This window comes from Pavona decussata, unplaced genomic scaffold, assembly GCF_977016875.1.
Source record: "Pavona decussata unplaced genomic scaffold, jaPavDecu1.1 SCAFFOLD_102, whole genome shotgun sequence".
In the NCBI taxonomy this organism is placed as follows: Eukaryota; Metazoa; Cnidaria; class Anthozoa; order Scleractinia; family Agariciidae; genus Pavona; species Pavona decussata.
Genome location: NW_028145517.1, coordinates 6652802 through 6680498, shown reverse-complemented (window position 1 = coordinate 6680498; position 27697 = coordinate 6652802). Strand labels below are relative to the sequence as shown.

Below are 27697 nucleotides of genomic sequence, written 5' to 3'. Positions count from 1 at the left end.
TGAAGTATCTACAGCAATCAAATATGGCGGACAATTATGGCCATGGCCGCGTGATGTAGTAGTCTATTTCTTCGATATTTTAAGGATTCAAACGTTAACAACAGTTGGAAAATTATGTACTTAAGCGGGATGAAACCATGACATTGCAGTTCTCCAGGAAGAACAGCGCTGCTGTTGGAAAACTTCTTGCCAAATCGGCCTTGTTTTCTAGCCGTTCTCTGACCGGTTTTGGCAAGGAAACAGATGGATTGATTGCGTTAAGAACGGGATCCAATTTTCTAAGCAAGGTCCTCCAAAGTAAACTCCCGAAGACGTACAGGTAAATTATCGGTATAACAATCGGGAGCTGTTTGATTTTATTTGAGTTTTTTCTTTATATACATAATATTGCATAATCATAAAAACTTACTAACTAGTAAACTTATAGTCAGTCCTAACTAACTAGAAAAGAGTGTCAAGAAAGGTTGGCTTGAGTAGACATTTCAGGGATAACCACTTGACTTCATCAGTGCTGTGCAGTTCGTAAATATTATATGTTAAATATGTACTATTGATGCTTCATTTGCAGTGGCTTCATATTGAAGCACCAATTTTGGAGAACATGCAGTCAATCAACAAACCATGGAATCTCCAGAAAGGTGAGCTACTGAATAAATGTGCATTTAGTCACTTGCCGATCAATTCAAAACTTTGCCCCACCCCCCGCCCCTGGGCACCCCCTGGGTATTTGAACTTTTTGAAAATTAGGTTGTTTAAATTCCTGCCTCCCTGGTTCAAAAAGCTGTTCCATTTGCCCTATCCTACTGCCCTTAAACCTCTCTTTGAAGACAATTTTCAGCTTCAATCAATCACTATCCTTGCTTTGAAAACATACTTATGACACCTTCAAAAACTATTTGAACAAGCCAATCTTCAAAAGTTAGAATGCCAGGGGTATGCTAGGTGGAGGGGGGGTGTTGAAGTTTTGTAAATTGATTGAATCATTAGTCATTGAGATATCAATGCACTGATTGATTATTTTTTGTAATTGTTTTAGGAGAAAATTGACATGTCAGAGTTCCCAGTGTCAAGAATAAAGAACTTCAGCATTATTGCTCATATTGACCATGGAAAGAGCACACTTGCCGACAGACTGCTTGAAATGACAGGTACACTAAAAGAAAAGTCAGTATATTGACATGAAACAAACCACACGAACAGTCTGTCCTGAGATGAGCCAATTCACAAACCATGATCTTTAGGTCAAAGTCAAGATTGCATTTTTGTTTTTTAATGTATTTATTTTGTCGTTTGTCACTATAAGGTACAATATCAAAAAGGAATGACAACAAGCAAGTCCTTGACAAACTTCAAGTAGAGAGGGAAAGGGGAATCACAGTCAAGGCTCAGACTGCATCACTGTTTTATAACTATAAAGGAGAAACATATTTATTAAATCTCATTGATACACCGGTGAGTGGCAATCCGCAAACATTCAGTCAGTCATTTAGGAATCAAGTTGTTCAATAATAATCAGCATGTGTTTGTCAGTTGGCCACCAATCAGTCAGTCAATCAGTCAGTCAGTCAGTAAAAAATGAGCAAATTTTGAAGTCGGTATTTTTCACTCGTTTTACTCCCTAGGGATCTTGGCATGTCTAAAAACTCTCTTAGAAATCATTTCTAAGTACAAATAATGCCCTGACAAAGAATTGGTGTTTAACCCTAACCCTGACTTCATCTTTTGTGGGCTATTTCTTTGACCCTGGTCCCTAGGGAGGCCAAAAAATTTTCCTAGAGGAGATTTTTGGACGCACTGATTCTATTGGCAGCTTTTTTATGAATATTTGTTGGGGGTCCAAAAGTTGATTTTTTTCCAATAGGGGGTGGGGAGTAGGGGGGATAGGGTAAAAAATGACCAAATTTTGAAGTCGGCACTTTTCACTCATTTTTGCCCCTAGGGATCTCTGCGTGTCAAAAAACTCCATTGGGAATCGTTTTTAAGTACAAATAACGCCCTGACAGAGAACAGTTGGTCAGTCTGTCAGTCAGTCAGTCAATCAGTCAGTTGGTCAGTTGGTCACTCAATAAATCAGTTAGACTGCTGTTAAATTATTCTGTCAATCAGCAGTCAGTAAGTTACTTGTCAGTTATACAGTCAGTTAAATCAGACTGTCAGTGTATTATTCTACCTGTCACCTGTCATTACAGTCAGTCACATATGAGCCACTGTCAGTCAGTCATTTGGTCAGTCTGTCAACCAGCTAGGCAGGATTAGAGCACAAACAAATGTGAAACAATCTCACTACATCTCAAACTCCCCTTGTTAGGGCCATGTTGATTTTAGCTATGAAGTATCAAGGTCATTGGCTGCCTGTCAGGGTGTTATTTTACTAGTTGATTCAGCACAGGTAAGAACAGTTATTAATAGTAAATTTAATTCCCATGAATTTATTGATTAGCATTTGCATGTAATGTATTAGTTATAAGTTATTCTTTACTTTCCTTTGAAAACTACTCATTAATAATTCATAAGCCCATTGACCTATCAAATGGTTGGCAATACATCACCTGCAGTGACTTTATTAGTATGCTGCTACTGCTGCTTATCAGCTGGTAAAACACTCCTCATAAGTATGCGATGTTTTTCTCGTATGCTAGTTTCCAACTTTTTTAAAAGCATTATTAATATTAATTTTGTTATGAACTCTGTAACTGTTGGGTCACACTTTTCCAGTAACGTTTTTAAAGCCGTTCAAAAAATTCGCAGCATGTGTTTTATCAGGTGTAAAACCGATAAAACACTCCTGCTCGTTTTTTAAACATTACATGAAACATTAAATGACATTTCTTCGCAGACCTATCATGCCATTGTCTGTGCATTATTATTTTACAAACAAAAGGCAGGGCTAAGGAAGAGAGGAGGGATGTGACAGATGTACATGACTTGTACTAATAACGAGCCATACAAACTGCTGTTTGATGTATGTTTAACATGAACACTACCTGTATGAATAAATGAAACATTCAAATTGTACTGCCAATACACCTGTGCAAAATGCCATTTCTTTTAACATTGTTTCAATTTTTTTTTAAATTTAAGCTCAATTAGCTCAACTAGGAGGCTTACACATAGACTCTAATAATAACTAATTATTATTACAACACATACGAGACATGAGAGTGAAATACATGTATATCTGGACAGTGTTTCTTCTAATGATAAATGTAATCATTATCATGTGCTTTTCAAAATATTTTTTCAGGGTGTCCAAGCCCAGACAGTCTCCAATTTTTTCCTGGCATTTGACAAGGATTTACACATAATACCAGTACTCAACAAGGTGACGTTGTTTAATTCCTATCCCACTGGTGACAATGATAAAAATTGATGAGAGACATGAAGATAAGGTGTCACATGAAAATTTTGTTCAAATTGCGCGCACTAGTTGAATACATCATTTCTGCAATTAAGTCACATGTGTTAAAAATAAAATAGTACACACTTGGATACTTCAACAAACATTTGAAAAAATAATTTACAGTGTTTAGGGTGTAGCTTATAGGGTACTCAGCCATAAGTCATTTGGCCTGCACTATACAACTCTCTTGTCCAACAGCTGAAAAACATTTTCATTTCATTGTATTGTAGGAGAAGGGGGGGAGTTGGGGAGGGGATGTAGCTCAATTCTCCAAACCCTGTTCCTGTTTACATACCAAAATTATGTAATTTTTCAGTATCCTTTTTCTGACTTGGCTTCTAAAATTCATGCCCATTTTCAGAACTGGTCTCTAGCTAGAAAGGTAGAATCCATGCCATCCAGTTACTGTAAAATCCAAACCTGTTTTCAGACTGAGACTGGTTAAAATGGTTTCAATCTATGCCCTATTTTCTGACCAAAATGGCTCAAAATCCATATCCTTTGGTGCTTCACATTATACACTGTAGCTTACATGTATGTAGCGGAGTACCCCCAGGAGTGGGGGGGGGGGGGGTGGTCTTCTAACAGCCTTCCATGCAGTTGTTATATGACAATTAACCCAAAACCAACTGTGTTGGAGGCTGGTCTTTTTTATGATGCATATGTTTTCTTGTTGGTGTAATTTGGTTTTTTTTTATTTCTACATGTAGATTGACTTGAAAACTGCTGATCCTGATGGTGTTTCAAAGCAAATGGAAAAATTGTTTGATGTAAAACAGGATGAAATTTTAAGGGTGAGGTGTAAATTACCTCATTCAAAGTGTAACTTACAAGTAACTGAAGAAAGGAATTGCTTCCATCTTATCAACATAGCTGTAATGTGAAACAGTGCCGCTCACTATGCCATTGCTTCTTCATGACTAACTTTGTCCACGTTTTTCAAGAAAATGTTCCATTGATTTTTGTTTCAAGCAGCTATTGACAATGCATGAAGTACAGGAAGGTTAAAGATATCACTATTAATATTGATAATAATTATTTATCTCTTTTACGTTCAGATCTCTGCAAAAACAGGCACTGGGATTGGCCATATTCTGGAAAGTATTGTTAAACATCTTCCTTGGTGAGTAGGTGCAGTATACACTGATGGTGCTAGTATGTTATAATAATATTGTAAATTATCAGAAAGGTTATGATTTCCTGTAATTACACATGTATGTTCTTTGATAATTAGGTCATTTTTGCCCTCTATGAGGTTGCAAATTTCAGATTATTTTTCTGTACAAGTTTTAAGATCCTATCATTGAAAGGCAAAATATCATGTACAAGGGCCAAGTTTTTGGCTATAGGTGGGAATTTTTCATCATGATCTTTCTGAATATTTCTTCAAATCCCATAATTTTCACAGATTTAAACATTTGTGATATCGCACGTTGAAGACTCTTCATTGTAATTTTAGTAATGATGTAAAAATGTTGATCAGCCCTCAGGGTGACTCTGTGGCACCATTAAAAGCCCTTCTATTTGATTCATGGTATGATCAGTACAGAGGAGTAATCTGTCTTGTAGCTGTGCTAAATGGATCACTCAAGAAAGGTAAATGCTAACCTTGTAAAACTATATAATATTTTTTCTATTTTGAAAGTTTTTAATAGATTTTATTACACAGTTGTGTGGCAACATTCATGGGCAATTTCACTGGTTGGGCATTGTGACTTAAATAATGAAAATAAATACTGTGACTGGAAATGGACCCACTGAAACAGGCTGGTGTCAACAGGCAATCAAGCATAATAATAATAAGCTTTATTCATCCCTCTTAAAAAATAAATATGCAATTGATTTACATAATTGGATTTACAGTTAAAAATACACAATCATAAACAAAGGAGCCTTGCTGCCTGCGCCATAAAAGAGTTTGCATGTCTTTTGGTTCTTGACCTTGGTATTGCTACTGGTCCCGGTGTTGATCTCAGGTAATAGCTGTAGCTAGTATTTGGCTTTGTAGTGAAAATTTGATTTGGGTGGTTTTTGTTATTTACAATCCTGCCATATTCACGCTTTGTCGCTACTTTTCGTCTTTCCTCCAACGTCGGCAGGGATGTTCTCGCTTATTATTTGTTTTTTGTTGTTGTTTTTTTTATAGGAGATGAAATTATGTCAGCTCATACACAGCAGACATATGAGGTGATGGATGTTGGAATCATGTATCCTGGTGAAGTCTCTACTGGTGCACTGTAAGCTTTTATAATGTGTACTGTAGTTTCATACCCCATCCCATAGAAGTGCTGCTCGCGACATGCAAAATATCGCACACTTAACATTGCCTTTAGCTACCGTTTTGTCGTAGGATTTTGAAACATGTTTTAAAATCCTACGACATTTTTGTGATGTACACAACAGTCGTAAGCGAGTTGTAAGTTTGATTTACACGAAACAATTCGTGTCGTAGGCCTGTCGTAAGTTTGTCGCATGCAACAAAGTCGTACCGTGTAGATCGCCCTTTAGGTGGAGGGGGAGGGGTAGGGATATTTTTTTTGAACAACATGCTGCCATATAGATGAAGTATTAGACAAGTGTGCTTGCCAGCTACTCTGCAAACATTTGATACTTGTATTTTTAACATTTTTTTTATGACTGCAGATTTCCAGACAATCTCAAATATTTGTTCTTGTTTTCTTAGTTTCAAGTCTCTTTTGGAAGTTAAGAGAAAAAGGGATTTTCAAATTTTGCAACTTTGTCTAAAGGTGCAAAAGGAAATTGAACTTATTCAAATGGCAAGAAACTTGAAATATACGAATTACGTATTAAGAATCTTCTTTTCACCCATAAGTTTTGCTGGCCAAGTTGGTTTTGTCGCCTGTGGAATAAGGAACAGTAAAGATGCACAGATTGGGGACACGTTCTTCCATCCTCATTTCCCTGTGGACCCCCTGTCGGGATTTAAACCCATGAAACCAATGGTAAGCTAACTTTTTCAGCCAATAGAAACCCAGCCCAATTTATGGACAGGGAAAAGTCACCCTCGTATCTGTGAAAGGAGGGAGAAAAAAACAATTGGAGCATCACTGATTAGTCAAACCATTTCCTCGTCAGCTACGATCTGACAACTGGGATCTAGAATGGGATCTAGAAGTAGGGGGAGGGGTAACAAATGAGTGTTTCTACAGGTGCATTAAGGCCTACTAATAAAGAAGTATTTTTGCGTGGTTTATGACTGTGGGGAGACCAGATCTCAGCAAGGGCTATCGAAATCCAAAAAGAAAATTGAGAGCAACCACGCATTTTTCAGAGATAATTAAGCAACAATTATTCTAAAAACACTAAAAGACAAAGCAATGTCTGGATTTTTTTTTTTCAAATTGAAGCTTTATTATCTCTGAAAAATGCATGGTTACCCCCAATTTTCTTTTTGGATACTAAGAACACTTGCTAAGTTCTGCTTTCTCCACATAGCTTTTTATAATTTAACCGCGCAAAAATATCCCTGTATTTTTAGTAGGTAAAGGAAACCCGAGTATCTCGAGATGCGCAGAACGTATGCACAGTAACAAAAGTAGGCACCGTCCTTAAATGCGCGAGACTTTTCAGCAAAAACCTGTGGCCGGGTCAAAATAATATTATTGTAGTAGCCCTTTTTTAGGCTGGTTGCCAGCACCTGATTGAAGAACAACAAGAACACGATAATAACCCTGAGTATCAGTATTTTTTTAAATTAGCTTGATACTTGTCCAGTGACTTAAATTCTTGGCTTTTTTTTCACGCAAAGGTATTTGCTGGTGTGTACCCAGTGGATCAGTCTGAACACATTTACTTAAGATCTGCCATTGAAAAGCTTACTCTGAATGACGCTAGTGTTTCTGTGCATCCTGATAGCTGGTACGTAACAAGATACTCTTTCTTCAGAAATAATTGCTATAGTAGTAATCATTCATATTGTGTTAAGAAAGTGCAACACCACATGAGTGTTTTACTTCCCATTTTGGCTACCTCTCCCCCTTGCTCTCTTTATTTTCGTATTTTATGAACTCAATTTTTCAGCGCCGAATTTTAAGGGAAACTGATTTCATGCAATTTTACGCGGGTCGATTCCACCTGACATTGTGAAAGTCAGTTACTTACGGCTGATGATAGAACTTGCATGCAATGCGGAAATAGAAAAAATCAAGAACTGTGTGCCCTGTCAGATCCCAAAAAGCTTAACTTGGGTGTCTGTCAAAATGTGTTTCCCAATGCGAGGATTGATTTTGTGCGGAAAAAATGAATCCATCTAAGTGCCGGAGATGATCTTGTTATTATTTTAGTCTTGCCCTTGGTCAAGGATGGCGACTTGGGTTCCTTGGTTTGTTGCACATGGATGTCTTCAAACAGAGGCTAGAACAGGTATGCGATTTGACTTTCATCAACACTATGCTCGACCCTACGGTGGCAATGTTTGGAATTTTGGAAATGTGATCCTCGTTATCATAAAATTTGGTGAACTTTTGCAAACAAAACTAATTTTCACATGAAAAGCTTTGCATTTAAGCTCGCTTTCGTACTGAGGTTCAAAAAAACTCGGAAATGGCCTATTTCTTAGTCTACCCAAGCGGATCAAACATCATCGCTAATTGATTCACTTAAATTCCCATCCGTACGCACGCAAAATTTAACATTTTTGGTTTCGGACCTTAAACTATGCACGTAAAATTTAACATTTCTGGTTTCGAACCTTTAGCTAAAACCACTAACGTCCAGCTATTGAGAGTAAATGTGTAATGAGATTTTTACGCTTGTCTTTCAGGAATATGACGCAAATGTGATTATTACTTCACCAAATGTTCCTTACAAAGGTGCTGTTCACGTTTAAGCTTTTAAATTAATATTTCTTCTTTCCATGAAAGCAATTTTCTGGTTTGTTTGTTTGTTTGTTTGTTTTTTTTTTTTTTACAGCAATTTTAGCGGATAAAGAAGAAAGAGAAGTGGAAGTTTTGAATCCTTTAGAGGTGAGTTGTAAACTTTTGAGAAACTTACAAACTTTGAAAGTGTCACCAAGGACAGGGAAACCCGCCTCAACACCCCACACACACACACCCCACCCCCTCTTATCCCCCTTTTTGTCAGTGAAATTAAGAGGCAAAGCAAGCATGGATGGCGATAAGGGGAGAAACATAAACGGTGAAATTATATATATTCTTTAGCTTCCAGATCCCTCTAAGGTGAAGCTTTACAAGGAACCTTATGTGTTGGGCACAATAGTCTTTCCAGAAGAGTGCATGGGAAAAATGCTCACTCTCTGTGAGGTAAGCTTTGAAGTTTTCTCCGTTAGGGTCCACCTAAGTCATCTTTATCTCGATATACCTTTTTTTTCTTAAACCAAAAACCGGTCTTAATTATTTCCTACACACCGCATATCGCTGGAGGAAGGCATATGCGCAGTGGAAGAAATGTGAGGGTTTTTGTTTAAGCCTGGGGTTTAAATGAGAGATGTATGTTATCAGTCAGCGACACATGCATACGGTAGATCTACTTTTGCCATCTTTTTTCAGCAACTCTTTTGTGATAGCAATCACACGTATTACATGAACGGTCGTCACTTTCAACCAATCAAAACTCGCCGTGCAATTCTTAATAGGGGAGCAGGGATGGCGCAGTGATGAGAGCATCCGCCTCCCATCAATGTGGACCGGTTTCGATTCCCGGAGTTGTCGCCACATGTGGGTTAAGTTTGTTGCATGTTGGTTCTCGTCCTAGCTCCGAGGGTTTTACCTCCAGGTACTCCGGTTTTCCTCCCTCCACAAAAAGAAATATTTCACCTTTGAACGAGTCCCTAGCAAGCTCCTTGGTGCTCCATGAGTAAACGAATTACATTTACATTTACAACAACAAACAAATTACATTTTTTTTCTCTGTGGAGGTTTCTTTGCTGACGTGAGTTTGCAGATTTAATTGGTCGTAGTAAGGTGCCTTTAGCAAATCAATGTTAACCTGAGAGCCCACCTTACTTCCTTTCTTTTTTTTTTTCTTTCAGAACAGACGCGGTGAGCAGCAAGAGGTGTCGTATATTGACGAGTCACGTGTCATGCTAAAATACTTGTTACCGCTGAGTGAAGTTATCGTGGACTTCTTTGACGAGCTCAAGTCGCAGTCTTCCGGTTACGCGAGGTTTGTTCAGAGGTTATGTTTTCCGACCCATCGTTTTGAAAATAAATGTATTTAACTGTGAAATGTTGTTTTCTTTCCAGCTTTGATTATGAAGACCAAGGCTACAGAGAGACAAACATAGTTAGGGTAGGGTTTAAAAGCATTCACCTCTTTTCCTTTGTTTTTTGTAATCTTGTCAGTGACTTTGCAGGGGCGGATGACATCATCACCAACTTGGCAAAGGAGAGAGAGTCTGTGATTGAGTTCATCGAGTGCACTCTTTAATCTCGCTAATCTGGTTATGGTGATAATGGGAATGATGATGACGATGATGATGATGATGATCATGATGATGATAACAAAACAGTAACATTTTGTATTGTTTTTTCAGATGGATATACTGATAAACGGAACAGCTGTAGACGCGTTAAGCTGCATAGTTCATGCAGATAAAGCGGTACAGTCAGGGCGATCCCTGTGCGCCAAACTTCAAGACGTTATTCCAAGGTACCGCACTTTGATGAAGTCTCTCCTTTTTCTTTATTAAAATGCTCCTTGATCGTCTCTCTGGAGCACAATCTAATCTCCGGGCTGCGTTTTTGGCTATAGTAGGGTTGGACTCGACGTATTTTCGAGGTGCGTCGTCCCCGATTACTCTCGTCACTGAAGCTTTGCCAATTCAGTAACTCTCCAAGTTTGGGCTGTATTCACAGGGTTCGTGCTACTCCTTGAAGTCCTTGAAAAGCCCTGGAATTTAATTTTAGATTTCAAGGACGCTTAAAAAGCCCTTAAAGAGAAAAATTTTTGCTGAAAGTGCTTGAAAATAATGAAAACTCCTTCAATTTTTGTTCGGATGGGAAATCATGTAGGATTGTATCAAAGTAATTCAGGGATTGAGTGCAGATTTCAAAATCGGGGATAGATTATATCCGAGGGAGCTTTTTTAAAGTTGCTATTGACCAATGAAAACATTCCGAAATATAGTGTAAGACAAAGTAAACTTGCTTTGAATACTCCTTGAAAACTCAGTTTTTTGTGCTTAAATACTCCTTGAATACTCCTTGAATTTTATGCCCAAAAACCAGTACGGACGATGTGTATAGATCATTATCCTGTACTCTTGATGGTGAAGAAATCACTTAACTCTTTCCGATCCCCCCTGTAACTCAGTAGTTCGAACGTCCAACCACTGTCCAGTTAACCCTCTACATACCGTCGCAAAATACGCTTCTTGATACAAATGGTAACGAAATAAGCTCTGTACATTTTAAACTCCCATAACTTTGAGAAAATAACTTCTTTTGCACACCAGGCAGCTGTTTGAAGTGGTGATTCAAGCTTCAATCAGAGGAAAAATCACGGCGAGAGAAACGTAAGGATTCTTGTTTCTTCTAGCCTATATTTGGGTTGTCACGCAAAGCGGTTTCTTTCTGTAATCTGCCTGTCACGCAGGACGTCACGCAATAGGTCTTGTGTCTCATAACGCTTCTTCTAGACGTGCTGCGTGACTAGATAATAGTTGATTATAGTAGCGTTGAAGATTAGTCTACGTGTTGAGAGACAAGATATGTCCATGTTTACCTTTATCGGCATTTTCTAAAAGAAGCTCATTGTTTTCTATGTGCTGTTTAATATTATGTTTTAGGTCAATCACTTTGACCAAGACGTTTCTTCTTTCGTATTTTCTCTTTAATTTTGTTGTCTTCTCTTTCTAGAATTAGAGCGCTGAGAAAAGACGTCACAGCAAAATGCGTAAGTTTTGCTCGTAGCGATATACTTTTTTTCCGTAAGAACGTTTGCAAGGGTTTCTTTCTGAATTCATACGCGATTGGTTTCAACTACAAAACTTGTTATCGACACCACGATATCTGGTTGGAAAATAATCGATACTTGTGCAGGAGTATCGCTATTTTTGATATTACACTTGAAGAGCCGAAGTAAATGCAAAGTGTTTCCAACTATTTTTTTCTTACTCATAACTGTCAGCCCCAATTGACAAGAATTTGGAGTGTCTTCTGGGAGAGTTGGCTTCAAGGCAATAGGGATTAGTTCATTAAAACCTGAACTCGGCCTTGAATGTCTGGTATCGATATCATGGTATCGTATCGTTATGTTTTGGCGCATTCCATCAGTTAAAACTGGTCGGCCGGAATAGTCAGGTCATAAATGGAGTGCGCCTTTTTTAAGGTCGGGATCAAAAAAATTCTTTTAATTTCGATAATCAGAGAAATAATTGTTATGAAAGTGTTTTTTTTCTTCGAAAATTTAGTAATCAGAGAAATGTAAGTACCATTTTGAAGAAATCGGAAGAACTGGCATAGTATAACCAAGCCTTCAAATTAGGGAATTCCGTCCGCGAAATGACAGGTCTTGCCGGCGAATTCTGCATGGCAAATGGATGGAGCGCTTAGTTGAAACATGACACACATCGTGATACACAATCCGACGCGGATTTTTTTTCTTTTTGACAGTACGGCGGCGACATAACAAGAAAGATGAAGCTACTGCAAAAACAGAAAGAAGGAAAGAAACGAATGAAGAGAATAGGAAGAGTGGATGTCCCGCACGAGGCGTTCCTGGCTGTTCTGAAAAGATGACAGTAGTTCATCAAAACCGCCTTCCTGAAGAAAGACACATGCATCAAATGACGCAAGTTTTGACTATAGTGTAATAAACAGTTGGCCGAGATGAAGTCTGAGAACCAAATCCAAAGATTAGACAAAAGTGCCGATCAAATTTTACAACACGATCAACGTAAAATTTAAAAGATTTTTTCATGAATAAAAACGTTCAATTTTATTCGTCAGTCCCTTCGACAACACCCCCTTGGTATTTGAAAGCACTTTACTTTTAGCACACTAATCCAGGATCAAACGCTAAACAAGGTTTTTCTTCCTCTTATTTAATAGTGTTTTCCGTCGCTAAAGTTAAGCTCTAGCTTACATTCGTCAATTTAAAATTAAGACCTGAAAGAGACAAAAATTGGCGGACGGAAATCTTGATAAAAGTTGAAGTAATATATCAAACACGAGGAAGAGTGTTTCGTCCGATTTCCGAACACCGAGAAGTAGGTTGGAAAAACGAGGCGCAGCGGAGTTTTTTTAACCAACTTCGAGGTGTTTGGAAATAGAAGGAAACACTCTTTCGAGTGTTTGATATAGCTTCTCAAACTATTTATAATTCTTGGAGAAATTCGAAGCAAAAGTTCACAAAATTTTATGATAATTAAGATCACATTTCCAAACCTCCTTCACGGTAGTGATTTCCTTTGTTTTCTCTTCATGCATTATTAATGAGTTTGAGAAGTTGAGTTCAAAGTTAACACTAATCCTGCATTAGTGTAGTGCTTTGAATAATCAGCTCCTTACTTAACCCTTTATTCCCTAATATCAAAGAACAAATTCTCCTATCTTGTCCCCATATCTTTCTTATAAATTTACTGGGGAGAAGTTATTAAAATGTCAAGGAAATTCACTTTGGATGATCAAAACCTTAATTCTCATGACCTCAGAGGTTGAATAAGCATTGATGTTATAGGAGAAATTTGATGCTGATCACTGTTAGGGCTGAAAGGGTTAAATAGGCTTCGTAGAGAAGGGGAATAGCGAAGGCGTACGAAAAAGGCGGTATCGCGACGCAAGCGAACGAAATAATTAAAATCCATTTTAACATGAATGGTCCTAAAAATTCCTATTAAAAACCCTTGCAAAAAAAAAAAAGTTTATTTGAATGGAGTTATGTTTGTCCGTGAAAGGAGGTCTAGTCACCAAGCTTTCTCCTCCTATCGTAGGCGAAGGCGAAATACGTGTGCAAGGCAAAAAAAACACAGGACCTCCAGCGTAACCAGCTAGCGACAATGGTGTTACCCTGCGTTACCTGTTGATATAATCTTTTCTTTTTCAAAAAGCGCTTTTGAGGTTTGTCACCTTGAACCCCGCACTATTTTTTTAAAAAACCGAACGTTTTTTAAATTATTATTATTATTATTTTTCTAATCGGTAGCAATTGATTTATCGCCAAAAATGCCACGGAGGGCTATAAGGTGCTTTCTGGCGATGTGCGTACTTCTGTCGATTGTGATTATTGTTCAATTTGTTGATCACTTCATTAATAGACTGACTTATCAAACCTCCATTGTGATGGATGGATTACCAAACAACGACAGAAAAAGAGGCGCGGAATCTGATAAGTTTTCGCCAATTGGCAGCCATAAAATATCGGCTAGACACCTGGATACTATTAGTAACCTAACTGAACTGCATAACAAGCAAAGTTTGGATAAGTCAACGCAAGGAGCAAACACGACCTCGTCATATGATAACAACAGACTAAGCTTCACAGAGAAAAACAACAGGTCTGAATCTTTGATTAGGACCGGTGTTCAAGAAAGATTCGATATTTTCAAACGTGACTGGTGTCGAATGCAAAGAGCGCGATTACGATGGAAAGATGTTCTTGGTCCGTGTTTGAACTCAACGGCGTGGGAGGAACCCGACAAAGTAAACGTTCGGCTAGGAATCAATCAAATAACCGATCACAGCAAGAGTTTTATTTCGCACTGGGACATCAAAAATGCTGGAGAATACAGCCGCTTTCTTATCAAGACAGTTTCAACGAGTAATATTGCTAAGACTATCGGTGGAGACTCCTGGCGAATTCACATTCATGGGCCATCATCATTAGCACCAACAGTTTTAGACTTGAACAATGGAACTTACGAAGTTTTATTTCTCATTATCGAAGATGGAGATTACGAAGCTAAAATATTCCTGGATTATAGCCTTTGCCAGGGATTCAAAGACCCTCCACCCTACTGGTTCAGAAAAGGTAATGGTTTAGTTTGTTATAGTTGAACGTTTCAGACGACGATAAATGACAATTGGTCACAAAAGGCGTCCTACATAGTTTAGCAAGGTGGAACAGGCCGCGTGTAACTGAAAAAGTTGACAAATTTCGTCCGTTTTCTTATTTTTAATTGGCCATTTTCATCTCAAATTTAAATATAGATTTAAGATTTATCTTGAGAAAAACTGTAAGAGTCAAGCAAATTTGAATAACTGCAAATTTTTCAATCCCCCAGGCCAGGTGTCCAACAGATCATTGTTACCTAAACATCTTCAGGCAAGACTGCCAGGAGGTTCTTAGCAACGGGAGAGATGAACTAGAAATTAAACTGAAAATGCTTGTGCACGTTAACAACTGAAGTCATGATCAGCACGCTGACAAGGTTTACAAAAGATAAAGTAAGCAACATTGTGCTTGCTTCAAATAAAACATTCAAACCCAAACGTTTCGCTGGCGTCGTATACCCGGCGTGGATTTTCAGTTTGGGGTGAATAATTTTCACACGGAACTCGAAGAACTTTCAAACTTCTGTTGTAAATCAGCTGTAAACCGTGCTTTTTGTCAAATGGAGTAAAACTCTGACATTAAATAAGCGACCACCTTCGTGACACTTTTCCTGTCGTGTAATGAACTCTTTCTTTAGGTAATTCCCAGGGTAAAAATCAGCCAGACGGGGTTCTTAAGGGAGACAGGCCGTACTTGATTGCTCCGTTCAGAGACGGAGAGAAAGTGACTTTCCACGTTCCACCGTCAGAAGATAACATGGGAAACAGTAAGTTGAAATATTTGAATACATTTGTTTAATTGTAAATGGGTAGATGTTTTGATTCATAATTACAAATTTGTATTTGTTAACAGAAGAAGAGCCACTATGGAGAAATGTTATTAATAAACCGTGATTATAATATTATGATTTTGGTTTCACTGCTGCTCAGTAACTTTATTCAAGCGCGGAGAGGAGGGGAGGGGAGGGGTGGGGAGAAATCGAGCACGAAACATGACGAGATCAGATCCAATGCCAAATGTCTCCTACCTCACGTTTTAGTAGATCAGAGGACATTCCATGCATTTTTATCTTTCCCAACAATACTCCAGGCGTCTTTTAGACCAAAACGCTGTAGTGTATTATTTATTTGCACGGTAGTATCTCAGGGTTTTAACGTTTGCAGTAGTAATGTTGATTATTTTTGTTTTTTAGCTTAATGTTTTAGAGGACCCTTCTGTTAATCACTAATTTTTATACAGTGAATTTGGCATCCTCATTAAATATTATCATCATTCATTCACAGTGAGTTCGAAGCTCAGTCGAACAACTTTCCAGCCAGGACTGATGTAGATAAATCATATTACTGCTGGCTGTTCACAAAGAACTTTGATTCTTCCCACATGATTGTGTCTTTCAATGGACGAGGACGTTTAGGTATTGGCGTTAGCTAGGCCCATTTGTTTCTGGGGAATTGGATTATTTAGTAGGAATAACCCCAACTTTCCCCCTTTAGCACACGGGAGAGCTATCTTACAGTTCAGTGTGAGACGACTTAAGTTAGTTTCGTTTTCTTTAAACACACAGTTAATGCTTTGATGAAAGAAGTATCCTCAAAGTCCACAAAACTGAAGCAGTACCTGTGTGACTCATCATGTGAAACTTTACTCTGGGATGGATTTGGTAGATGGGTTAACGGCCAGTGGAAGCCTTACATAACAGGTACTGGGAGCTGTATAAACCAAGTTATCATAAGGCGTGTCTTGCATGCATAAGACACAAATAGCATATATTAAAACTTTAAGTCTCGGACGCATATTAAGGTGACTCGACCCAGTTATTTTTTGGCGGTACCACCCTACGTTCAATGAGTGCATTCGGAAGTCAGGCAAGCGTGGTCATTGCACGCGTGCTGAACAAGAATGCTGTATCATGATAACTTTTTCGAAACAATAGAAAACTCCCAAAGTACAAACTCAGCCAAAACGCTAATAATCTTTAAAGTTCACTCAAGTTTGGGCTTATAGGAGATAATATCACAGTTTTTCAATGACCATGAAATTCAGAATCCGGGTAGCGAGTTAATCAATTGTGGTCCTGAAAAAATTTGAAGGGAAAAAAATTACGAATTTTTAAGAAAATGCTTTTTTTTGTGAGAAGGACTCTGAAACGCTGACAAGCGTCAACAAATAGCTAAAACTATCATTTCTATATGTTTGCTCGAAATCGCGCGCATTTACAAGGCCCGAAAGCTTTTTGCTGACTTGGAAGGACCCATCTGTAATAAAGATCCCCAAAATAAAGGAATAAATCTCATAGTTTAGTAGATATAATCGTGTAAAGTTTGCTTATCATTTTTACATAAATTATGACCTAAGTTTGGAAAGCGCTAAATTTCTCGAATTGGGTCTTTGCGATTTTGTTGAAACTCTGTTCAGCGCAAGGCACTAATGCGCACTATGTGTAGCCGAGAGATTTTTACGAAAAAAAGCCGGCAACAGCAGAATTTCGACTCAGACCTCAAAGGGGCGTGGCGCTATAACCACGTGACATTTACTCCGATCGCCAAATTTTTTTGGTATATTGTAGATTGATCTATATGTTATCCATTCTATGTGTTACTCTTACGATAAAAGTAAAGGTGGGGATACTGGTCAGAGAGATTCAAAGTAGGGTGGTACCGCCAAAAAATAACTGGGTCGAGTCACCTTAAGGTATTACAACGATTTAGGACTGTTCAGTTAAAGGTAGTAATCGTTTAGGGAAGTGGTCAAAACCACTATACTCGAACAGGACCCACCAAGCCAAAAAATAAATTGTGGCCTCTGTCTGCATCCTCCTTCTTCGACCTCAAAAGATGGGGTCTTTTTTGCATAGCCTCCACTCTATCCAGAAGTAAAAAATGACGATGAGATTCAAACCTCACTTTTCTTGTTTATATAGCAATGCTGACTCTTGCTATCTGAATATTTCTTTGTCAACTTAAATTTTAAAACCAATAAAATTTTTTCGATAACGTTAATGAAATACATGGTTTCTTCGATAAGCCCCCTACCCCAGACAAGGTGGGTCCTCTTCAAACATACTTGTTATTACCAGTCTCCTTATAGGTCCTTGTAACACAAATCAATTGTTGATTTATTTCGTCTAAATGCCTTCACAGAGAGTGTGCAAAAGGATACAAGGAATCACGAAGGAGTTTTCTTTACCTTTGGAGATTCGATTTCTAATACGTTTTACAGCTCCCTTACTTCTGGTCCTTATAGTGGTCTGTGCAATAAGGTATTTATTGCCTGTCGGCCCGTTTATCACTGGGTGTACGACATGACGGGATACTGGGGTGCTGGCGTCACGTCACCAAGGGAACCACTGCCTGACGGAATTGATTATGATCACAACCGAGTTATAAGTGACGTCAAGAAGGTAAGAGTGAAGTCTGATCAACTTAGTCAACATTAGTGTCACAAGGGCCGGGTGAAACACAAGATACAAAAACATGAATCAATTTGAACTCGAAGGCTAGTACATTGGAAAAAGGAGAAGAGAAAGTGTATTGTCTAATACCGTCGAACCTCTTTATTACGGACACCAAGGGGACAGGAATAAGTGTCCGCATTATAGAGGTGTCCGTTTTAGAGAGGCAGGCTTTATATGGAATTCGGTCTCTCAGGGACCAAGTGAACTGTCCGTAATAGAGAGGTGTCCGTATTAAAGAGGTGTCCGTAAGGAGAGGTTCGACTGTATTGTGACTAAAAAAACTTTCCTTGTTTGTCAGAGCCAGAGATAAAGGCCGGGAACACGAGCGACTGAAAACTGTTTTGATTAACAAGTGAAACCGTTGCATTAGTAAGACAAGTAAAGATGAAAGTAGGTCGGATTATATCAATGAAACTGGCGTCGTCAATGTTAATTTACTGTGGTCAAATGATCACGTGACAAATCATGATTATGTGTCACATGGTATAGTAACCTCTATGTGGCTCGCGATCGTTTCTCGCCCACGACTGAGCCTTTTTTTTTCTTATCGGGGAATGTCTTTGAGGTGGATTGAATGCGTTATGATTTATGTGTGTTGCACAATGGTCAATTTTGCCGTCTGTTAACTGAATTCTACCAAATGACTGTTCCTTTAGAAGAGAAGCATAATCCGCCGGAGACAACTTGGGCGAAATGTTGTAGGGCGTTTGATTATGCGCCTCGCATTTCCTCCAGTATAAAGACATACACAAGGCGAAAAATTCGTCCAGGCGGAACGGTTTTCTTTAGTGCGTCTTAAAGGACAGTTTGTCAAATTATCCGCCCGGTGGCCGTCTTGATATTCAGCCGAACAACCTACAGGACGCACTACAACATTTCACCCAAGTTCGTCCGAGACGTATTCTGGGTCTACAACTAGTACAAAAAACGGCCAATCGTAACTTCATAACTAGATTAGTTCGTGAACGTTCTGACCAAACGCTGTTCTTTTGCAGACTTTGTCTAATCCTAAGATGACCGAAAAAGATGTAGTTCTTCTGAACATGGGAATCCATTTCGCTGCGGCGGTGAACTTTACAAACTACAAACGACTAATCGATCAATTAATAACCCTAGTAAACAAGAACGGAAAAAAGAACCCTTACAACGGCTTTAACAACGCCAACAGCACTTTCAAAGGAAGGTTCATATGGAAGACTTCAACTGCCCTGCACAGAGAACGATTTCCAAATCCACATAAAGACGTCCGAAGGTTTTTGACCTTTTCCCGCGTTAAACTGTACAACGCCTACGCCACGTCGGCCATGTGCCGCGCGGGCATCGACGTCATCGATGTTCATCCAATCAGCGAGTCATATCCCACGGGAACTGTTTCACAGACAGACCCAGTGCATTACAGTGGTCACGTGTTTCGTGATGTCGAAGCATTATTATATAAAATGTTCGCGCCATGAAGGTGATGTTTCACGGGATGATTTTTAACGCAACATACTGTTGGCTTAAAAGTTGCTATCGCATATCCCGTGTAACAGCGAGCGTACAACTTGCAACACATCGCAAGTTTTTTACTTCTCTCCAAACCACGCAACGTGTTGCCGCAACATATAATGCTGCGTTAAAAGTTATCCGTGCGCTATGTTACGTTAAAAATTGTCGTTAAAAGTTGTATCGATCGTGTATCATCACCAATGACTGCAATTATCAATTTTTTTTACGAGTGAAATAGTGAAGGGTCTTTTTCACAAAAATAATCAGAAACGGGGTATATTAACGCGAGAACAATTAGACAATTTATTGACATTAAAAAAAGGCTGGATTTTATCTATCTCACCTCTTACCGAATCACTCGAACATACCTTTTTTTGTAATCATTATTGTTAGACGTTTATTTTGTCACTCGACCGTTTTTTTGTGTAATTGGGTATACCAGTATTGGTTTACATTTCCCAGTAAGAACTTGAAAAAGGATTATGAGGTGGGGGGAAGGGGGGTGGGTAGAATGGAAGATTAAAAGCATTTCCTGAGAAACACGCCAGCGTGTGCAAATAACACCACCTGCATGTGTCTCGCCGAAACTTGGCGAGCGAGAGAGGCGAAAAAAAAAAAAAGATTTTATTTCCTTCTTCCCAGTTCCCCACCCCTGAGCTCAATTTCCGCTGCTATTCATCCCGGTAGCCTGAGCCTACTTCTCCCTGAGATAAGACGCACTGCTTACAATTGCCGCTTATATTTTTCCATTTTTTCTATAGAGCTGTATTATGTTCCCATTTCTCAGATACTCTGCAAAGACACTCGCTTGGTTAGTTGGATTTTCATGGCATCCTTTGGTAGCATAGCCAGTAAAGGGAAAACATAGTGGGAAGTTAGCGATTGAGGGGTGACAAAGGCAATATCGTTAGGGGTTAGGTTAGGTTGGCCCTGTTCGTGCATTTTACTCACGACCGGCTCGTCCTAGCAAACTTCCATGGTTTTTGTCACAACTGCTTCCGACAGAGGCATGTCTGATCTTCCAGCTGTAGCTTAAGTAACTTAGTACACTACCATTTATGACGCTGACGACACAGTAAGTGAACGTGTAAGACCAAGATAAAACGTACTATGTGAAAATATGGTTCATCGGCCGTCCGACTCGAAACTCGGTCTGCTTTCGTCAGACCAATGAAATGCACTTTTGTCAACTTACTAAGCTTAACCTCCTTTTTCTTCATACTTCCACTAAACATAATTCAGGACAGCTCAAAACTAGTGTTGGAACTTTCAATAGAGGCTGGTTCGTTAATATGCTGTCAATGGAGTCCCAGAGGATGTCTGGCAAATTAAAGTCACCCGAAATTGTCACCTTATGGTGTCCAAGATCAAGGGCCTGTTTACAGGAAATTCCTCCGCGAATCTGGATTTTCGGAAAAATGTCAGGGAAACATGAAATAGATGCGGTACAACAGGATATTAAAACTCGGGAAATTCGAAATCTTTTCCGTGAATGTCATCGAGAAATTGGGAGGATATTCCAAATTTCCGGATCAAAAATGCCTGGAGAGGCCCATGTGTATTTTACGGCCTTTTCGAGTGGAAGAAAAGCGCTGGTCATGTTCTGTGTAAAATAGTTGGCGAGTATTACGATTTCTTTTTTGCTGAGATATAAGTTTTCCTCTCTATATAGATAGAGAGGAAAACAGCAAACCTAAAACCCTCTGAATCGCGCTGAAACGGCCAAAATACGGCACACAAATACTGGCAAGACATCAAGGAGACTGGAAAACACGTTCGTAAATTCCCATACAAACCCTTATACATGCCTTATAATTTACGCCACAAATTACAAGCTACGTACGTGACCAAGTAGTAAAGGTACCTTGGTACGTGACGTTACAAAGGCTAAAACTCCCGTAGAGCTTGGGTGACCTGTGGTGAAACTCTGTCATTGACGTGACATCATCATGTGCCATATGCGTGACGTGGACTGGAACGATCAAAAATGGCGCCTAAACATCGAGTGCTGATTACAGGTGCTTCAGGTCTCTTAGGCCGTGCAATTTTGAAACAGTTTTCCATCTCAGATAAGTGGGAAGTGCTAGGCCTGGCTCATTCTCGAGCTACAGGAACCCTAAAGAAGGTAAATCTGCTTGATTTCGAGGAAACTAAGCGAGTTGTGAAGGAGTTCAAGCCTCATGTTTTGATCCACTCTGCGGCAGAACGAAGACCAGATGTAGTGGAAAATGATGAGGAAACGTGTTTAAAAATGAATGTAGGCGTGACGGAGACATTGGCATCGACCATAATTGAACTGAACAGTGGCTTGGAAATGCCAGAGCATTTTATGCTTTATATTAGTACCGATTATGTGTTCGATGGCACAAGCCCACCTTACAAGCCCCTGGACGAGCCTAACCCGTTGAACAAGTACGGCAAAAGCAAGCTGGCAGGAGAGCAAGTTATGTAGAAAAATCCGCACTTGGATGGGGGCATCCTGAGAGTTCCAGTCTTGTACGGAAATGTGGAGTATCTGAAAGAGAGCGCTGTCACAGGTCTGTAGTTTGGTACAGGTTTATGGTCATATCCTCCCCACCTCTCCCTCCCCCACCCTCCCTCGGGCTTACCCACGGAAGAGCCAATCGAACAGTTCAAAATGCCCCACAGTACAGTTAACAAGATAAGTTTCTTTCTTCATTTCTGGGTTTTGTTACCTTCACTATTCTGATTAGAGCTTATTCATGTCAAAAGTCTGGCAGAAGCTTTGATCAGAATAATGAAGGTAATGAAACCCAGAAATGAAGAAAGAAACTTATCTGGTTAACCGTACTGTGGGGCATTTGAACCACTCCAGTCACCGTTAGTTCTCATTGCTGTGGACCGGTCATTTCATTTTAGCCCTTCTTAGATATAGTTAACAACAAGTTATCATCTTTTCTCATGAACTATTATTGAGAAGAAGTAGCAGTGCTGTGAGATGAAAACGGTGAGACTGACAAATACCCTGGGGTTAAAACTAATGCCAGACCCCTGGGACAGACAATTGGGAAAATTCCCCACTAATGCCCATGGGGCATGGGATGGGGGGGGGGGGGGGGTGGCACTGCTTGAATTGACCGATGCATTATTACAGTAGTTTCACAAACGATGATCACCCTCGTCACTTTTATGTGGGATTCCCCCCCCCCCCCTAGCCCCCAGTCTGAGACAGTGCAGGCTATTGAAGAAATTAGCTGTAAGATTAAAATGACTAAATCTCTGATTTCATACATTATTCTAATTCTGGATCGACACATATTTATCGTAATGTCCAGTTCCAGAAAAATCCATACCTACCCCATGGAAGGTCATCAGATATTCAGAGGGGGGTCTTAATAGTCAAAATTTTAGAAACAAAGTATGAAGCTAAACTGAAATTTCCTGGGGGATGGGGGGAGGGGTGGGGATCTAAAACAAAAAACCTTTCTTTGGGGGGGTATGGATTTTTTCTGAAACTGCACAGTTATGCTAATCCAAACTAAAAGAATCATTTTCTCCTTATCCTACATGCATTCTAGTGCTCTTTGAGGCCCTAAAACAGACTGATAAACCCACCAAAATGGATGATTATCAGATCCGCTATCCCACTCTGGTGGATGATGTAGCTGCAGTATGCAGATTCATTGCAGAAAAACGGATTGAGGATTTGTCAGTGAGAGGAATATGGCACTGGAGTGGAACAGAATCCATGACAAAATACTCCATGGTTTGCCAAATGGCAGACATGTTTGGATTACCTTACAGCCACCTGATTCCTAATCCTGACCCCCCTAGTGGAACACCAAGGCCCCATAACACTGCACTCAGCTGCTCGGAACTGGAGTCAATGATGGAAGATGGTGGGGCAAGCATGCGCACACCATTTAAGCAGGGAATCAAGCAGTGTCTCCAGCCTTTTGTTTAATGGACTGTAACTCGTAGGATAAAATGCATAAATTTTTACAATGGGAGATCGATGGGAGATATCATGATTTTTGGCGAAAAGTCACTAACTTTAAACTTTGAACACTGTTACTTAATTTCTCAATCGCTAATTTAAAGAAATAATAATAGTGATTCTAAGACGAAAGGTTGAACCAAAATATAGTACAACCCGCGATTTTTAGTGCGTTACGACAGCGAAATTTGAAAACGTCTGCCAGACGTTTTCAAATTTGAACCCCTATCTATCTTGGTCATCTGCTGGCGAAAATATCCGCGGATAGTTTCTTTGCATTCTGACACCCTTTTAATGGAAATTTGTCATTATATCTTGGCGGAATAGCGTCTTTCCGATTTTCAATGTGTTACTAAAAATAGCGTGATACTGTCCCTTTAAAGTTGAAATAGATTCAAAAAATAACCAAGTAAATTATAAAAAATCTGTTTATTTATCTTAAATGTTAAGTTTAACCCCTGAGAAAGTTAATTGAGTTAATGGGACATGAAATTTCTTTCCTTTTTTTTTTTTCTTCCTTGCTATCATGATCATAATTTTGAACACTCTCTGCTTACTGCTTGCAACCTTGCGAAACACTGACCATTTTTTACCATATCTTTAGTTTATCAGGGTTTTCTGTTCAGGGACTTCTTGGTCTGTGTCTGTGGTCTTGGATTGCAGAGAGATTGTGTTCTTACACCTTCCTCCTCAGATATCACAGGGTTTCTCACAAGTCATAGAATGTTAGAAAAACGCTCTACTGACTTACAAGTCAATGAAATTATCAATAATTAACCTAAAACATGAAGAGGGAAAGAAGTTTTAGTATACATCCGTTATCTTTGTGATGACCCCATAAGGTATTTTATGATACATATACACCTTGTATAATTAGTCAGTCAATCAATCAATCAATCAATCAATCAATCAATCAATCAATCAATCAATCAATCAATCAATCAATCAATCAACCAATCAATCAATAACTTGCTTATTTTATCAGGGGCACCCAATGGGAGTTTTCTCTCAGATCGGTAGTTTAGACACTCTCCCCAGATCGCGCTCACTTTTACAAACCAAGATGGCGGCAGCCCCATCGAAGCGAAATTCCACGGAAAAATAGGGGGACTGTGAACAGTCTATACCCGAAACGACATTTTTATCGATCCAAAAACACCAGGCCTTAAATTTCCCATATCAGGAAAGTTCGAGGCGAAAATTATTTTTAGAAAATTGTAGGGGATTAAATATAAGGGCCTTCCGAACAGATAATTTACCGAAACGATCCGTTGGGTGCCCCTGTTTTATTTTAGGCTCGTTAACAGGTCTTATTTCTTATCGTCCGCAGGCCCAAATAAAAAGAGCAACGAGGGTTCAATGAGCTGTTTTCACCCTTATTGTACTTTCTGGGTAGGTACTTTGTGCCAGGCACGCGACAAAGCTTGTGTTGCATCTGCTGTTCCTTAAAATGGCAAAAAATTCGATTCGCAGTCCGCTGTTTATAAGAACAACTGTACTCAGTACTGATCTATTTTCGGGAACAGATCTCAAGAAATAGAAATCCGGATTTTGATAAATGTACAAAACCTTCTCAGGGATGGATCTTCGACCAGTGGACTCGACGATGATCCGGCACGCGAGCAAAGGAAGTTTTTATATGCTGGCGTGCACCGCATGTAGAGTCACCCGCGTGCACCGAACGCGTGCAGCTACATTTCACTATAAAACCGGTAGAATTTGACCCAGGAATGAAGGTTGGAAATTTTTATCTCCAATCTGCATGATCGCAAATCCTAAAGAAATATTAATGAAAAACTCGTCTCATACTCCTTCCGTATTGTTCGTTCTGAACATTTATTGATGTAGGCACTGTACTTTTTTTTAGTATATACTTAAATCAGAGTGGAAACTTGGCATGAAGACTGAACGGTATTACTGAAGGCTGCTGCTTTCAGCAAGTTTAAAATTTTTAAAGTAGATTATCAAGGTGCGCGAACGATACTCGTGCGTGCATTTGTCATGATCTGAGACTGGATCTTGGATCCTGAACCCATTTTCGGATTCCCATAAGACACATGAAAATCCAAAAACGGATCACAAAATATGGATTTTGAATTTTCGCAAACGAATACTTGCACTCTCGACAACACTCAGTTTTTTTTTTTTTTTTTTTTTTTTTAACAAGAGCGTCTAATTTTGGAGCTGAGGCTGAACGTTCTTATATTTTTTTGCGATTTGAGGCTGAAAACGTTCTTAAGATGTTCTTAAATTACATGGTATACACTACATGTATCTCAGTAAATCGATGTGGACGTGACCAGGAAACTTATCAAAGTGCATTGCCTGACTGCTGATTATGACAAACCGAGATCGGGTACATTTGTTACCTTGATTTTCTAGACAGATTGGCAAAATAAAAAAGTTCATAATCGACTCTCAGCCTGAGGAATGTTCTTAATACGTTCTTAAAATTTTGGTTAACCTCAGCCTCGACGTTCTTACAAAAAAAGGTTCTTATAAAAAAAACAGAGTGTACTCGAGTATTGCGCAATCTTTGTCTATCAGAATAACTGCGTAAAAATCACATCCTTTCCTAGCCACTTCCTCGGTAGTATAGTGGTGAGTATCCCCGCCTGTCACGCGGGAGACCGGGGTTCGATTCCCCGCCGGGGAGTGAAATTTTTTTCCCTCTTTTTATTGCTCTTGGTCATCATTTTTTTTCTCTTTTTTTATTTTATTTTTTTTCCGAACGTGACTTTATTTCCTTTTTGGATACGGTAGATTCTGCGGGGACGAGGGACACGGTACCGAAAAACATGACCTGGTAACTCTTGGCATGCGAAAACCCTAAAAGCGCTTATAAAAATGCACAGAAAGGTTCGAAGAACTTTCAACCTAGCATACCTGATGCTGTTTATATAGTGTAGGGATAAAATTCGCTAAAATATGGCTTTTGACTGTGTTAGCTTCGCAAGGCATTGTGGCGAAATGTACGGCAGCCATCTTTTCCCGTAGTGCAGTTAAATAATTATATAATTATATAAGGCGCGCACTGGTTTTTAAAATGGATCGCGATGTGCTTGTACTTTTGCTGGAGCAGCAAAGATATTACAAACTTGGCAAGACCACAGTGTACATGATACATGAATTCTGGAAAACAAACCTTCTTTGGGGGCTACAAGATTAAATGAGAAAATCCGTCGCAGGTCCGTTATATATATACGCTTTTCAATCGATTAACCACCCTGAGCGCTCATTTAATTTTGGACCCATAAGGGTGGGCACTTATTCGAGGGTGGACGCTTCTTATTTCATGCAAGCTAGGACATTTTTAATGAATAGCAATATATATATACAAGGCATAACAAGTTTATTTCGCTTCAAAAGTCAAAATAAAATGCAAATGCTTTCGTATTAAAAAAGTCAAAAACAATGTGAAAGTTCATTGACTACCGTATCTAAAACCAATTTTGGAACACAACTGACGCTCCTCTTACTTCGAATTCGCGCTCGGGCTAGTACAGAAATGTCTTTTTTTTTTTTTTTTTTTTGTTGTTGTAGTTGGGAGTGGGGTGGGGTAGGCGCTTTTTCGAGAGTGGCGCTTATTTAACTTTTTCGGCTTGTCGCATCTCGTTCCCAGGGCCTCTCCTCCTTACTTTCCACGAGCGTAGCGCGTGAAGAGAACACCTCAATGCCCAGGGTTCGGCCGGTGGCAATGTATGGGCATGTGTATGGGCATGTTTACAGTGCGGCTACTGTTACCGGGGTCACTTAAACAAAACTGGCCAATCAGATTGCAGGACAAAACAATGACTTTCAACCAAAGCCGATTGAACTATACTAATTAACAATTAGATTATGAGCTCGAGATTTCTATCGCGTGATAGTTGATGAGGGCGAAGCCCGAATCAACTATCACGCATAGAAATCGAGAGCGAATAATCTAATTGTTTTAGTATAAATCTACTAGTCGTTCAAAACTAAACAAGTAAATTATCTATTTCCTCATCGCAGACACTTCGAAAACGCGAAGAAGCGGGCGCCATTTTGTTGAAAATCGCTACTCACTATCTATCACAGAATAGATAGCGAGTAGCGTAGCCAATCAGAGAACGGCATTCGTGATAGAACACTAGTAGATTTATACTAATCACGAGTAGACGGAAAACAACAGTGAAAACCCAAAATTTTGGAATCATTCCTGTTCTTACCATACTGTGATCTGATTGGCCAGTTTTAAGTGACCTCGGTAATAGTAGTCGCACTGTAATAGTCTAAGTAACTTCTCTCTTAACTTTGTGGCGGCTAAAAGCAGAGACACCCAACAGTAGCTAACAGTTCATTTCCGGGTGGATGGATATCTGACTCTTTTCAGATGGCCAATATCGCCCGCTCAGAAGTTCAGCTTTCGAAACAATGGAAAACTTAATTACTTTTGTTT

The 27697-nt window shown here is 39.3% G+C and overlaps 2 protein-coding genes, 1 non-coding gene and 1 pseudogene across 4 annotated transcripts; all 4 read left to right on the top strand.

Moving 5' to 3' along the window:
- The first annotated feature begins 14 nt into the window (after positions 1–14).
- On the top strand, positions 15–12153 carry LOC146471956 (translation factor GUF1 homolog, mitochondrial-like). The gene is made up of 22 exons (XM_085120523.1): positions 15–319; positions 569–638; positions 1037–1148; positions 1304–1452; positions 2309–2389; positions 3245–3322; positions 4111–4194; positions 4459–4523; positions 4884–4996; positions 5547–5637; positions 6234–6363; positions 7170–7279; positions 7705–7783; positions 8184–8232; positions 8333–8385; positions 8581–8682; positions 9411–9544; positions 9625–9670; positions 9915–10030; positions 10836–10895; positions 11239–11275; positions 11995–12153. The coding sequence occupies exons 1-22, from the start codon at positions 138–140 to the stop codon at positions 12118–12120; spliced, it is 2067 nt and encodes a 688-aa protein (XP_084976649.1). The 5' UTR covers positions 15–137; the 3' UTR covers positions 12121–12153.
- Positions 12154–13302: 1149 nt separating this feature from the next.
- On the top strand, positions 13303–23702 carry LOC146471954 (uncharacterized). The gene is made up of 6 exons (XM_085120525.1): positions 13303–14350; positions 15012–15140; positions 15939–16073; positions 17515–17774; positions 18824–21853; positions 22856–23702. The coding sequence occupies exons 1-5, from the start codon at positions 13546–13548 to the stop codon at positions 19280–19282; spliced, it is 1788 nt and encodes a 595-aa protein (XP_084976651.1). The 5' UTR covers positions 13303–13545; the 3' UTR covers positions 19283–21853; positions 22856–23702.
- On the top strand, positions 21304–23702 carry LOC146471955 (methionine adenosyltransferase 2 subunit beta-like; annotated as a pseudogene). The gene is made up of 2 exons (XR_014866728.1): positions 21304–21853; positions 22856–23702. The product of XR_014866728.1 is annotated as a methionine adenosyltransferase 2 subunit beta-like (transcript).
- Positions 23703–25858: 2156 nt separating this feature from the next.
- Positions 25859–25930, top strand: Trnad-guc (transfer RNA aspartic acid (anticodon GUC)). Its single transcript has one exon. It is a non-coding gene; the product is annotated as a tRNA-Asp (tRNA).
- Positions 25931–27697: the final 1767 nt, after the last annotated feature.

Excerpts from the sequence above, each read along its gene's own strand:
- LOC146471956 (XM_085120523.1), top strand. The coding sequence starts at position 138 with ATGACATTGCAGTTCTCCAGGAAGAACAGCGCTGCTGTTGGAAAACTT. Across the intron at positions 1,453-2,308 it reads TAAATCTCATTGATACACCG|GGCCATGTTGATTTTAGCTA; the intron begins GTGAGTGGCAAT and ends TCCCCTTGTTAG. Across the intron at positions 8,233-8,332 it reads ACCAAATGTTCCTTACAAAG|CAATTTTAGCGGATAAAGAA; the intron begins GTGCTGTTCACG and ends TTTTTTTTACAG.
- LOC146471954 (XM_085120525.1), top strand. The coding sequence starts at position 13,546 with ATGCCACGGAGGGCTATAAGGTGCTTTCTGGCGATGTGCGTACTTCTG. Across the intron at positions 15,141-15,938 it reads AGAAGATAACATGGGAAACA|TTAATGCTTTGATGAAAGAA; the intron begins GTAAGTTGAAAT and ends TTAAACACACAG. Across the intron at positions 17,775-18,823 it reads TTATAAGTGACGTCAAGAAG|ACTTTGTCTAATCCTAAGAT; the intron begins GTAAGAGTGAAG and ends GTTCTTTTGCAG.